Genomic DNA, 13,164 nt, shown 5'->3' with positions numbered 1-13,164 from the left:
GTTTTTTGGCAGAGAGACACTGAGATTCGAACATATTTCCCCCAGAGGCAGCAAGCCACATGGGGAACACGCCGCGCAACCCCCCCCCCCCCCCTTTCTCTTTAGGGCAGAAGTCTTCAAACTTGGCAACTTTAAGACTTGTGGACTTCAACCCCCAGAATTCTCCAGGCAGCATAGCTAGCTGGAGAATTCTGGGAGTTGAAGTCCACAAGTCTTAAAGTTGCCAAGTTTAGGGGACCCCAAAGCAATTAAAAGCCGGAACGCGCGAGAACTCGCGATATCTCGAAGGCGAGCTTCGCGCCGCCCGGGTTTGCCTCCGTGATTTTGCTCCCTTCCCCTTTCACGTCTCAGCCGGCTGGAGTCTGCGCAGTCAAGCTGCCGACTGACTTGGCAAGGCCGAGGAATGGACCTTGTTATGGCCGAGTAGGAAGGGAACGCGGGGCGTTTCGTTAGCTGCCTCATCCGGGTCTGCTTTCCTCGCTCCCGTCGTGGCGGCTTCCAAGTCAGCCTTTCTTCGCCATTCAGTCCCTGTAACGGTCTGCTGATTTCCCATCTCGTTGTTCCTGCTTTTTCCGCTGTCTGTTTCGGTCTACCTGAAGCTCTTCTCTCCAGGTGGCCTTTCCAGCCATCATGCAACTTGCCCTGTGTCCATCTCACCAGATGCCTCAATTTCTCAGTACAAAGTAAAAGGGCGTCCTTGTGGAGATCCTGCGGACTAGCGCCTTTTTGCCTTGCGGCTTTCAATCTGTTTACCCTAAAGCCAGTTTTTTTTGCAGCCTGATGCCTACCCTCCAGTTCCGTTAGACTTCAGCTCCTATTAGTAGGTACTATTAGTAGGTACTACTACTATTAGTAGGTGCTTTGATATTACAACGGTACACTATGGTCTGCTATCTTGTACATGTTTTGAGAAAATAAATAAACAAAATAAAGGTAAATAAATAAAATGAGGGTGGGGTGGTTACTTAGATTCAAATTCCCTCTCCAGCCCAACAATTTGTTGGCTTTACCCCAAACCCGGCCAAATTTATTTCACAGGATGATTATGAGAATCAGGTTGGAAAATAAGAATATGTATACTATTACGAGCTGTGGAAACAGATGTAATAATAGGCAATGGCTGGTTTTTAAAATTCCCTGTAGCATAGGAATGAAAAGAAAGATAACTCTTTAACTTCAGAAACAATGGAGATGGGTTTGGTCTTGTTGCTTTAGAAGATTTACATATTTCTCACAGTGAAGTCTTTCATGTACCGTAATCCACTTTATGACTTGAATGCTAATCCACATAATAAATATTTGAAAAGTCTTTTAAAATATTGTACTGTACTACAAATCTTTTTTCCAAAACTAGTTAGCTTTCTGGAAACTTTTTGATCTGCAAGAATCCTTTAGTGACATAATTTGTTGTGAAACTAGATTGTGCAGGATTGCTTTTTATGTTTTAATTCTACGTTCTTATTAATAGTTAATGGATTTAATAGTTAAAAGCAAAATATGCTGCAACTATCAGTGTTTATCCCTGAAACAGTAACCTAATAATGTTGAGAAATAAACCTCAAGTAATCCTTTCACTTTAGTTCACCTGCCTGCCACTGAGGTAAGGTTTCAACTTGTGAAATGCACTTTCTTCACGCATTCCATTCTTTTATTTATTGAAAAGACATTATCTTTATTTTTCTGAAACATCGAAGCGTCTAGACTCTAGAATTATTATATGCCTTTACAAACACTGCCTATGCTTCTTATTTTTGCATTAAAGTGTGAATTTCATTGTTTGCGCTGCCAAAACAGTATCACCTATCCCACCTCCCCAAATATCTGACAACTTATCAAAATTGAGATGTGCAGAAATTGAAACACTGCAGGAAAAGTCCTTTGGGATTGGGTGGCATAGAAGTTGAATAAATAAATAATAAAAAGAAATAGCAAAAGTGGAAAGGAGGAAAGAATTTGGCCTTACTTTTGCTGCTTATCCCTCTTTCCCATCATGGTTTAGAATCACAACTACATTTGACTTTTGTCTTATTTTTATATATAGAAATCCTGAACACTGCCCTGTGTTCCAGTTCATGCATTGTCAAAACTGCATTAACCATGTAGATAAAAACTATGAATATACTTGGGTGGGTAAACTTCAAGGTCTTTAAAGCATTGCAAAGTGAACTGAACTATCCAATGAGACAAAGGTTGGACGGAGAAAAGCTTGTGGAAAAGTGAGGCAAAAGGGGAAGGTGGAATTAATTATTTGGAAAGGAATGTGACTGGATAGATCACCAGACAGGAGAATTTTGTACTGCAACATTTTCTTGTTGAATAAACTGATAGTAAAACACTTTATTTGGTGACATACCTTTATTTGTCTTTATTTTAGGATGAGTCATGGCTGAAGATCCTCAGAGAAATTTCCGATCCGTGTACTATGAAAAAGTAGGATTTCGTGGTGTTGAAGAAAAAAAATCATTAGAAATTCTTTTGAAAGATGATCGGTTGGGTATGTGCAATATACCTATGCAGTATAATGTTTACAGTTGCTAAAGGTGTCTTGAATTCAGGCAGAATACCATTTCTGTCTTTCTGAATTACTCTCTGGATTCTGAATTTCTTTGACAACCGAATATCCATTTTCCCCAAAGTCCAAAATGTTGTTATAGCAAGATAGAAATAGGGGATGAAAAATAGGGTTTTCTCTCTCCTCCATTTTCAATCTTTGAAAATATTCCATCATAAGTATTTCATAAAAGCAAATTTTCTTAAGTCAGTCTTCTGCTGGAAGTAAGAATGGTAGATGAGGACAAGTCACCTCTTAATTGGACTACTGTAATGTGCTCTACATGGGGCTGCCATTGAGCATTTCGAAGCTTCTGTTGGTCCAGAATGATGTCCCTTTATCAGAATAACATAGTTGGAAGGAACTTCGGAGGCTTCTCATCCATCCCCCTACCCAAGCAGGAGACACTATACCCATGTGATGGCAAACCTAGGGCAAGCAGTTGTCCTAGATTACCTCCAGCATGCAAGTGTGCTCTGGTCAGCTGATTTTTTGGCTCACACAGAGGCTTTGGGAAGGTGTTTTCTGCCTCCAGAGAGGCAGGGGAGGGCATTTTTGCCCTTCACACACTCTAAGAAAGCCTTTGGAGTTTGGGGAAGGCAAAAAACGGGCCTACTGGGCCCACCGGAAGTCAGGAAATGGGGGCAGTGAGGTGGGGTCATGCACTGTGATTGGGGCAGCATGAAAAGGTTGCGTTTGCGTGTGCAGGGGGGCAGGGTATGTGGTAGGTAATGAATTATGGGTGTGGGCGTGAAAGGCACCGAGAACAAGAAGGTTCGCCATCACTGCCCTATACCATTATGGACAAATGGCTATCCAATGTCCTAAAAACCTCCAGTGATGGATTACCCACAATTTTTGAAGGCAAGCTTTTCCACTGGTTAATTGATCGCATTGTCAAGAAATTTCTTCTTAGTTCTAGGTTGGTTCTCACCTTGATTAGTTTCCATCCATTGCTTCTTATCCTGCCTTCTGCTCCCAAAGGTGCATTAATTTTAAAGGCAACTGGACTTTCTGATGTAACTTTTTTGCTTCTCATAGAAGAAGCTTCTTCAGTTCTAACTAATAGGGGATGGAAGCAATTCGTACGTTCTGCAATCAGGCAGCTATTAATATTCTTAGGAATTTTGAAACTACCTAGGGGCTAATCTATGTCCTCAGAGCTACCTGAATCAGAATGCAAGTGAGTGTGGTACGGTCTTGGGACTGTTGAAAGGGCTGCATTGTAAACAGGAGATAAGTAGTGTCAGCAGAGGGAGAATATTCTCTGGAGAGCCTTTTATCCTAGTGCCAGGGTCCCAGTGTTAGTATTGATTAGAGCTGCCTCATAACAATGTTAAACACTATTTTTTATATCTTTATTTACAGATATTGAGAAGCTTTGCACATTTAGCCAAAGGTTCCCTCTCCCATCCCTGTACCGGACGTTGGTATGGAAAGTGCTTCTAGGTATGGAAATTGGTGAAGACCAAAGGCTTCTTTCTAAATAACAAGGGTAGCTTTACTGATCTACTTGCATTTCTGCTCCCTGATAAAACCTTGCAATAGATGCCTTAACAGGTGTACCCTTTAAATTGCATTATTAAATGGCGCTAAGCAGTATAATTGGCTACTGTAGTACCAACAAAGTGAAATTTCCAATAGTTTGCATTGTGTCTCTGAGTAGCTTTGGTTAACTTGAGGTGTTTAAAAAGGAATTCTTTTCCCCCACTGAAAGTATTCTAACAATTGCTCTATTCTAGATTTTTTGAAGGTGAGTCTGGGGGAGAAATTGCTCTTTGAAATTTTCAGAAAGCTACTATCAGTCAAAATAGGCAGCTTTAATCAGCTTCCCAATCCTGGCTTCTTTCAGATATGTTGGAATTGTAAATTTCAGTTTCTCAACCACATCTGAATCTCGGATGGGGAAGATTAGCCTATGTAGTCTCCCTGTTTTGTTTCTTAAATATACTTGGCTAAATGTTCAGTAACTTTGTTAATGATTAGAGAGACTTGGACTATGCTTGGAATTTTCTGTATAAAAGCTTTATTCTGTATCTAACCCTAAATCAGTCATATCTTAGTCCCTTTGCATATATATGTACATATATTTACAGGAAGTACTCCTGCTCATTAAAAAAAAGTACATGAATGAGTTGCTTTTCTGCTCATTCTTCCTCTACAGCAAGGAAACTGTCCTTGCAAATTCTTAGCAGAGACATTAGAGAACTTTATGCAGTGCTGTGACCCTTTGGGTCATCCTTCGAGAGAAGGGTAATGCAGTCTGATGAGACCAGAATTTTATTTACTTATTTATCTTTATTTATTTATTTATTTTGTCCAATACACAATGAGGGTTTTAGTGGGTATATATCTATATACACATAGTAAAATGCATGATGAAGGTTATAGAGGAGATACTCATAATAAAATATATCTAAGAAAGAAAAGAAAAGAAGATATAGTAATAGAACATATCAATGAAAGAATAGAAGAAGAGATATAGGAATTGAAGAAAGGTATAGGAGATATAGGAGACCAATAGGACAGGGGACGGAAGGCACTCTAATGCACATGTACTCGCCCCTTACTGACCATATGAATAATGAAATTCTAGGCTGACCATATTTTTTAAATCTTAACACTGCACAGTCCTGTAATCATCTAAGAAGAGTATAAATGGAAAAATAATTGTAGTGGCAAATGACTTTCAGTAGGAAGTCAATATTTACTTTACCTAAAAAGATAAACAGAAGGACTATGTGTGTGTTTGTGTGTGTGTGTGTGTGTCTGAGGGAACAGTGGGAGCAGAAGAATTTCCCCACTAACGTGGCTGCTCACATGCTCAGAATTGTGATCACAGGGATGCTGCAGTGGCTGTAACTTTGCAAACAAAACTGGTCTGAACATTGTGGAATTTAAATTCCACCGGAATAATAGGTCCCGGATTTTGTGTGCATTTAAAAAGTATTTCAAGTAGCTTGATTCAAAAATGTTGTGATATAATGGATAGTTTGAGCTAGGTTGAGGATAGAAATAATCTTAGAAGCACAGGGAATAGCAGTGTTATTCCCCTGCACATGTTATTTTGGGGGAATGAATCTTTCGCTTAGGGCAGAAGTGGGGAACTACGGCCCTGTTATGACTTATGGACTTCATCTCCTGAGCATGGCTGGGTCAGGAATTCTGGGAGTTGAAGTCCACAAGTCATAAAAGGGCCATAGTTTCCCACCCCTGGCTTAGGGTATCTTCCATTGCATTGATAGAATTAAAAAGCATAATGCTTGAAAACTCCTACAGGACCAGTTCCCTACCAAATCTATGATCACTATCTATGGTCATCCCCATCTTCAAAAAAGAAGATCCCAATCTAGTAGAAAACTCCAGGCCAGTTTCTCTATGTTGCGTCACATGCATAGAGAGACCTCAAAACTTGACCAGGGCAAAACAATAAACACAATTTATATAGACTTCTGTAAAACCTTCGACTCAGTGCTTTGTTATAAACTACTTCTGAACAGAAATCCTACAGCATCTCTGGACATCTACATGACTGGATAAACTGCATTCCTGTCAAACAGACAACTTAGAATTTTAGTACTATATGGATAGCAAATTGATATTTGCAACAACAGTGGCAAAGCGTTTCTTAAGAACAAATGCTAAATCTTTTTTTATTTGATCTGACAATAATTGGTATGAAGATGAATGTTTCATCCTTAGAGCAAGTAGACTTAATTTAAATATTTCATCTTCTCTTTTTCTTTAAAGGAATTCTTCCACCTCACCATGACTCTCATACATTTGTGATGAAATATAGAAAGGAGCAATATGGGGATGTGTACCGTGCCCTTCAAGTAATTCGCTTTATCACAGATTCTACTCCACAGGTTGAAGTATTCCTCCGGATATATCAATTGGAATCAGGAAAGCTACCTCAAAACCCATCTTTTCCTTTGGTCAGTGAAGGTTAATTTTGCTTTTACACACAAACCAAGATTTTTTTTCTATCTGAGATTAAGTGCTATGGCTGTTCAAAACATGTTGGTATTTGCAGTAATGTGACAGCATCATCTGTGAATAACAGTATTATTCCCCCACACATGTTAGTTTGGGGGAATGAATCTTTCGCTTAGGGCAGAAGTAGGGAACTACGGCCCCATTATGACTTGTGGGCTTCATCTCCTGAGCATGGCTGGGTCAGGAATTCTGGAAGTTGAAGTCCACAAGTCATAAAAGGGCCATAGTTCCCCACCCCTGGCTTAGGGTATCTCCCATTGCATTGATAGAATTAAAAAGAAATATACCCTTGTTTAAGCCCTTTGTTGGCACCTATGTTTGAATTGCCTTTACAGTGATCTCTCGATTAGCGCGGGGGTTACGTTCCAAGACCTCCCGCGCTAATCGATTTCCGCGTTATAGTGGTGCGGAAGTAAAAAACACCATCTACGCATGCGCGCCATTTTTTTTCATGGCCGCACATGCGCAGATGGTGGAGTTTGCGTGTGGGCGGCGGGGAAGACCAAGGGAAGGTTCCTTCAGCCGCCCAACAGCTGATCTGCTCCGCAGCGCGGAAGCAGAGAGGAGCCGAAGATGGGGTAAAGGCAAAGGGGAAACCCCATCTTCGGCTCCTCGCTGCTGCCGCGCTGCGGAGCGGATCAGGTGTTGGGCGGCTGAAGGAACCTTCCCTTGGTCTTCCCGCCGCCCAGGCAAAGGGGAAACCCCAAGATCGCTTGCCGCTTGCTGCTTGCCGTATTGCAGCTTGGAGCCTTGCTTCGCCTCCTTCGCTGCAATACGGCAAGCGGCAAGCGATCTTGGGGTTTCCCCTTTGCCTGGGCGGCGCTGGGGCCATGCGGAGCCGCTCATCTAGGGGGGCGTGGACCGGCAAGGTGCCCTCCGCTCTCTCTCTTTCTCTCCCTGTTACCGGTGTGGTATAAGAGAGAGAAAGAGAGAGAAAGGAGGGCGACTTGCCAGTCCACGCCCCCCTGGATGAGCGGCCCCGCATGGCCCCAGCGCCGGACTCCGCCGTTGCCTCCGCCCTTGTTCGGCTCTGCAGCTGAGAGGCCACGTCCACCCCCTCCTCGGTGTCCCCGGCACCCAGCGTCCCCACGCCGCCTCCACCTCCCGGTAATGCGCCCGACCTCTGCCTCTCTCTTTCTCTCTCATATACCACGCCGGCAACAGGGAGAGAAAGAGAGAGAGAACTAGCGCGGACTTATTTTTTAATTAATATTTTTTGAAAAACCGCGTTGCAGCGTTTCGCGCTAATCGAGACCATGCTAATCGAGGGATCACTGTATAGTCTGTCTGTCTCACTCTCAAATTGATATTAAAGTAACAATATGTATACTAAGTATACATACTTAGTGTAATGGGGTGAGAACAGGTTGTTCTCGGTTGAGGTTGGGACTGAAATTTCTGTGGCTAAGCAATAGGGTCATAATGTACAACATCGCAATCCCTGCACTTCTGGTTGCTGTTGTTAAGGGAATCCCACTGCGTTATTCAGTGAAAGTTACATGGATGCCATTTGCAGCCTCCTGCTGGTTTCCTTATTGACTTTGCTAGTTGCAAGTGAAGGTTAAAAATTACATGACCGTATTACACTTGCAGTGTTGTAATTATAAACCAGTCACCAGTACACGGACACTCCAATAGTTAGAATAGTTATCTCTCTTTCAGAATAGTCGTAAATTCAGATGGTTCTTGAAAGTGAATGAGGGCCACCTGAAATCATCTTATCAATCACAATTTTATTTTGAACTTATAATAACCAGTCTTTAGGAGCCAGGTACAACTTGTTCCTCTTCCATAATGTCTTTTAAACACAGTCTACCTATAGAGGTGGGCAGTCTTAAAATTATCTTCTGGGTCCATTGTTCAAAACTTTCTTTCAAAATGTCCGATGTTTAGAGAACCAGCTTGGTGTAGCAGTTAAGGAATCAGGCTAAAAACCAGAAGACTGTAAATTCTAGTCCTGATTTAGACACAAAGTCAACTGTGTGACCTTAGGCCAGTCATTGTCTCTCAGCCCTAGGACAGAGACAGTGGCAAATCATTTCTGAAAAACTTTACCAAAAAAATACTGCAGGAACTTATCCAGGCTGTCTCTCAAAATCAGACATGATGGAATGAAACCTTTGCATTTGAAACTTCTTTCATTAAACAATAAAGGCAACACTTCCTGTGCTATATAAAACCTGTCTATTCAAAAATTCTAGTAACGGAAAAGCAGTTAACAAGCAATTTCTGAAAGGGATTATAAAATGATGGAAGGCAACTCAGTGTCCTTTTGAAGGCGCTGGCCAAAGTTTGAGCAAAATATGACTTATGTCCTCATTTCCCAGCAACTCCATATCCACCAATGTCATATCCTCACTCCATAAGTGTCTGGAATATTTGTGTGATCTCAAGCCCTCTCCATATTTGGAGAGTAACCATGAAGAGCTGGTCTACTTGCCAGCCCTACTGTTGAGGTCACCAGCTCCACTTTTAGCAAACTCCTTTTCCATTCACTATTTCTTCTCAGAAGTCCTGCAGCTTTGCTGATTTAGAAGGTTTTGGGTAGCATCCTCAATGCACACTTGTATCAAACACATTGCTATTACTGGGAACTTGACTGCAAATTTTTAACTGAATGTATGATGCACCTGCTCTCTTTCTCTGATTCTCTGCCACATCCCCTTTTGTTCTCTAGCAATCTGAAGATGAGATATTCCTTGCTATTGCTAAAGCAATGGAAGAAATGGTGGAAGACAATGTTGATTGCTACTGGCTAGTCAGTAGTTTTGTGAACCAGTTAAACAATAAGTACAAGGAGTCATTGCCACAACTGGTAAGTAAATAAGTATCTCTGGAGAAATGTACATATGAGCTTAAGTCCAAAATAGAAATAAATAAACACAATTGACACACAAATTTCTATTGCTAAGCAAGGCAATTAAGTGAATTTTACTGCATTTTACAATCAATCTTGCCACTGTTCTTAAGTTAATCACTACACTTGTTAACTTAGTAAGATGGTTGTTAAGTGAATCTGGATTTCCCATTACTGGACAAGATGTTACAAAAGGTGATCACGTGATCCCAGGACACTGCAACCGTCATAAATACATGCTAGTTGAAGTGTCTTAATTTTGATCAGGTGACCATAGGGATGTTTACATTTATGGAATGCACCCGGAAGGCCTGATTTTGAGTTGGGGCGAGGGTTAGTCTTAAATTGTGACAAATAATTGGAAGATATTGGATACAGTCTTGCATGTATGAAAATATGTATGTGTGAAGCAGAACCACTGGAAAAAAACAGAAGACAGAAGCTGGTATCGTGGTAAAAATGTTATAATGAGCTCCTTTTGCCTTGTCCGTCCGTCCCCCCTGCTTTTAACAAAACTCTAAAGGAATTCTCAAATGATTTTGTATTGTATATTTCTGACCGGTAAGAAATAGGAATTTGCTTTATACAGCGGTACCTTTACGTAAGAATGCCTCTACTTATGAACTTTTCTAGATAAGAACCAGGTGTTCAAGATTTTTTGCCTCTTCTCAAGAACTATTTTCCATTTACAAACCCGAGCCTCCAAAACTGTAACCAGAAAAGGCAGGGAGAAGCCTCCGTGGGGCCTCTCTAGGAATCTCCTGGGAGGAAACAGGGCCTCCAGCCTCCCTGTGGTTTCCCTAGTTGCACACATTATTTGCTTTTCCTATGGGAAAAATTGCTTCTTTTTACAAACTTTTGTACTTAAGAAAAGGAATGAAAAGGTCACTGAATGAATTAAGTTCGTAAGTAGAGGCACCATTGTATATCACATTAAATTGAATTTGATGGTTTTTCTTGCCACAAATATCTATGAGCAAGAAAAGTTTTGAATTTAGCATATTTCATTTATTCTTTTTATATTTATGCTGCTACAGCCAAAACTTCTGGAACAAATCCTGAGCCTTGAGGACAACCGGCTTCTCGCATATCTGAAGTCGTGTTCAGCAATGGGACAGCTTCCTTATAATCTTTGGTTTAGAAAGTGTTTTGCTGGATGCCTACCCGAATCAAGTTTACAAAGGCATGTTTCTCTCCCCTTCACCTCTCCTAGACTGGAAAAATGTATATCCCTGTAGTCTTTGGTGGAGCATATGCCCATGAGTAACGTAGACATGATGTTTTGACAGTAAATATTGCCAGCATTCTGAAAAATATCAATTCTTCAGCTTTTCTGTGAGTTGTTCAGTGTCCAGGACTTCACCAAATTTTATTTTTAATCATAAAGGCAATATATTGATAATATAAATTTTAGATGTAAAATTAACAGACACTTTTATTACTGTCTCATTGAATTTTCTAGGGTTTGGGACAAGGTTATTAGTGGTTCTTGCAAAATCCTTGTCTTTGTTGCTGTTGAGATCTTATTAACCTTTAAAATGAAGTTGATGGCCTTGACTACTGCTGAAAAGATTGAACAGTTTTTGGAAAATGTAAGTATTTCAGTTTCTAAGAAAACAGTGCTTTAATTAAATTCAATAGTATTTGGAAGACCAAGGCCAAACATATTCAAGACTGTACTGTAATATACCTCTGTATTTCAAGCTATGTTTTTATCTTTCATAGATACCTCAAGATAACACTGATGCAATTGTGAGCAAGGCTATTGAACTGTGGCACAAACATTGTGGGACTCCTGCTCATTCAGTTTGAAATTACCAGCATTTCTACTTTTGTTTTATATCTGTTTCCTTCTCTGAAATACAAGTTATTTAAATACTGTGGGTACAGTGGTTGTAATTGTGATCAATGTTCCCTCTAGGGTGCGCGCCTGTGTGTGCGCGCACCCAAAACCAACCCCCACACAGCATTTTCAAACGCAACACAGCGGTTTCTGCCTGACAGCTGATCTGTTCCTCCCAAGCTGTTGGGCTCTGATCCCTGCCCGGCTTCTTCGGCTCTGGGGACCACGCCCACCCCTGCCGATTTTCTTCCCAGTGCCGAGCGGATTCTGAGATGGACTCCAAAAAAACCAGGAAATAGGATTGGGTGGGGGCACGTGCGCGCGGTTGTTCGGGATTGAGCGTGAAGCGGAAGTGACAGAGGGGAGAGGGGGTGGTTGCTGGCCTGGTTTGTGTTCGATCCCAGGCTAGGGATGTTGCACGTGGGGAGGGGGCGCACGTCTCTCTCCCCTCCGGCGTCCTGGACTTGAGCTCCTAGTAGTAGACCTCTGAGCGCTGCGCCACCTGGATGGAGCACAGGTAGAGGGTGGCCAGCCGGTGCTAGAAAGCGTCCCGGTTGTTCTCGGGCTTCTTGGACTCAGCGGCGGACTGCTCCTGGTCCAAAAGCTCTTTCAGGGACCAGCGTGACTCCAGCCACAGCTTCCTGTAGGTGCTGCATGGACAGAGAAGAGAATGTGGGCGGCCTGTCCACATACACATACACTCTCCGCTTCCTCTCCCAGATGCATGGCGAGGAAAGTGCGGGGAAGTCGCAACATAGACATTTGCCTTTTTTGACTCTTGAGTAAGTGCTGGGCAACTTGCATGATTGGGTTGCCCGGGGAAGGCGGGCGGGTTGCAAAATTTTCAAAAGAGTTTACAAAGATCCGAAGTTGTAGCTATTATGGGCTGGCCGAGAAAGCCAACTAGGGCCTGTTGCACCTTCAGAGGTGCCCATGAGTGACTCAGGAGAAGAGGAGGAGCCTCTTCTTGATGCCAGAGTGCGCAGAAGGGTCAGAAGACATGAGTGGCTTAGCTAGAGGAGGTCTCTGCGTGAATAGATCTCTAGAACACTTGGCCACGCCTTTTGACTCTTTAAGGGTGAGTCTCATGATGAGCCAATGCGGAAGTCAACTTTTGAATTTGAGAGTTGGCTGATCGGCTCGTGCTCTTGGACTATTTCTGTGAATTACAAATTAAGAAAAGGTAATCTTTGTCTCCGGGTTTCCTGCCAACTCAGAGTGAGTCATGTTAATTAGAGATTGGTGATCAAAGAGAAACTGTTTGGGAGTTTGATTTACTGCTTGAGACTCTGATGAGCAGCTGAGATGAACGGACTTATTTCTGGCTTTCCTGATGTATTTTGAATATTTACAACTCCTTGCTACTAAACCTTAAATCTTGTCAAATCTGTGTGTGTGGACCTATTTCTTGGAGGGGGGGGGCTCATTGCTGGGACAGAACAATTATCCTCCACTTTGAATGTTTACCTTTTCATACTATGTTTCAAAATAAGTTTTTGTCTTTACATTTTGTGTTTTTAATAAAGTTTGATTATATATATATATATATATATACTGTGGACAGTGTTCCCTCTAATTTTTTTTGGGGTGGGCGGAAAAGTATAGTGTCTGAGCGGCAGTCCCTTCGGGACTGGGCGGCACAAAAATAATAAACAAACAAACAAACAAACAAACAAAAAACCCACCCTGTTTTGCCTCGGAGAATTTCAAAATAAAATACTGTGCTGTGTGTCTATAACAGTGAGCTCATAATAGGGCAACTCTATCAATATCAAAATGCCACTTAAATAGTTGAGCTAGTTTCAAACTAGATTTTGATTTTCTTTCTCTCTTCCTTACTCCCATTCTTTTTCTTTTTCTTTTCCTTCCTCTCTTTTTTCTATCTGTTTCTCTCTCTTCCTCTCTCTCTCCTTC

At 41.7% G+C, this 13,164-nt stretch overlaps 1 protein-coding gene across 3 annotated transcripts; it reads left to right on the top strand.

Annotated features, from left to right (window-relative positions):
- Positions 1–257: 257 nt before the first annotated feature.
- TBC1D7 (TBC1 domain family member 7) lies at positions 258–12,809 on the top strand. 3 transcript variants are annotated; one of them, XM_070749114.1, is made up of 8 exons: positions 258–933; positions 2,375–2,494; positions 3,920–4,000; positions 6,302–6,489; positions 9,228–9,365; positions 10,445–10,590; positions 10,870–10,999; positions 11,133–12,809. In XM_070749114.1, exons 2-8 carry the CDS (start codon positions 2,383–2,385, stop codon positions 11,217–11,219), a joined length of 882 nt encoding a protein of 293 aa, XP_070605215.1. In that variant the 5' UTR covers positions 258–933; positions 2,375–2,382; the 3' UTR covers positions 11,220–12,809. The 3 variants fall into 3 exon arrangements, with proteins under 3 accessions (XP_070605215.1, XP_070605213.1, XP_070605214.1); XM_070749112.1 differs by having other exon boundaries at positions 367–820; XM_070749113.1 differs by having other exon boundaries at positions 385–824.
- The last annotated feature ends 355 nt before the right edge of the window (positions 12,810–13,164 follow it).

Source organism: Erythrolamprus reginae, chromosome 3 (genome assembly GCF_031021105.1).
Source record: "Erythrolamprus reginae isolate rEryReg1 chromosome 3, rEryReg1.hap1, whole genome shotgun sequence".
NCBI classification, from domain to species: domain Eukaryota; kingdom Metazoa; phylum Chordata; class Lepidosauria; order Squamata; family Dipsadidae; genus Erythrolamprus; species Erythrolamprus reginae.
The sequence above is the reverse complement of the archived record's forward strand: the minus strand, read 5'-3'. Positions and strand labels throughout refer to the sequence as shown.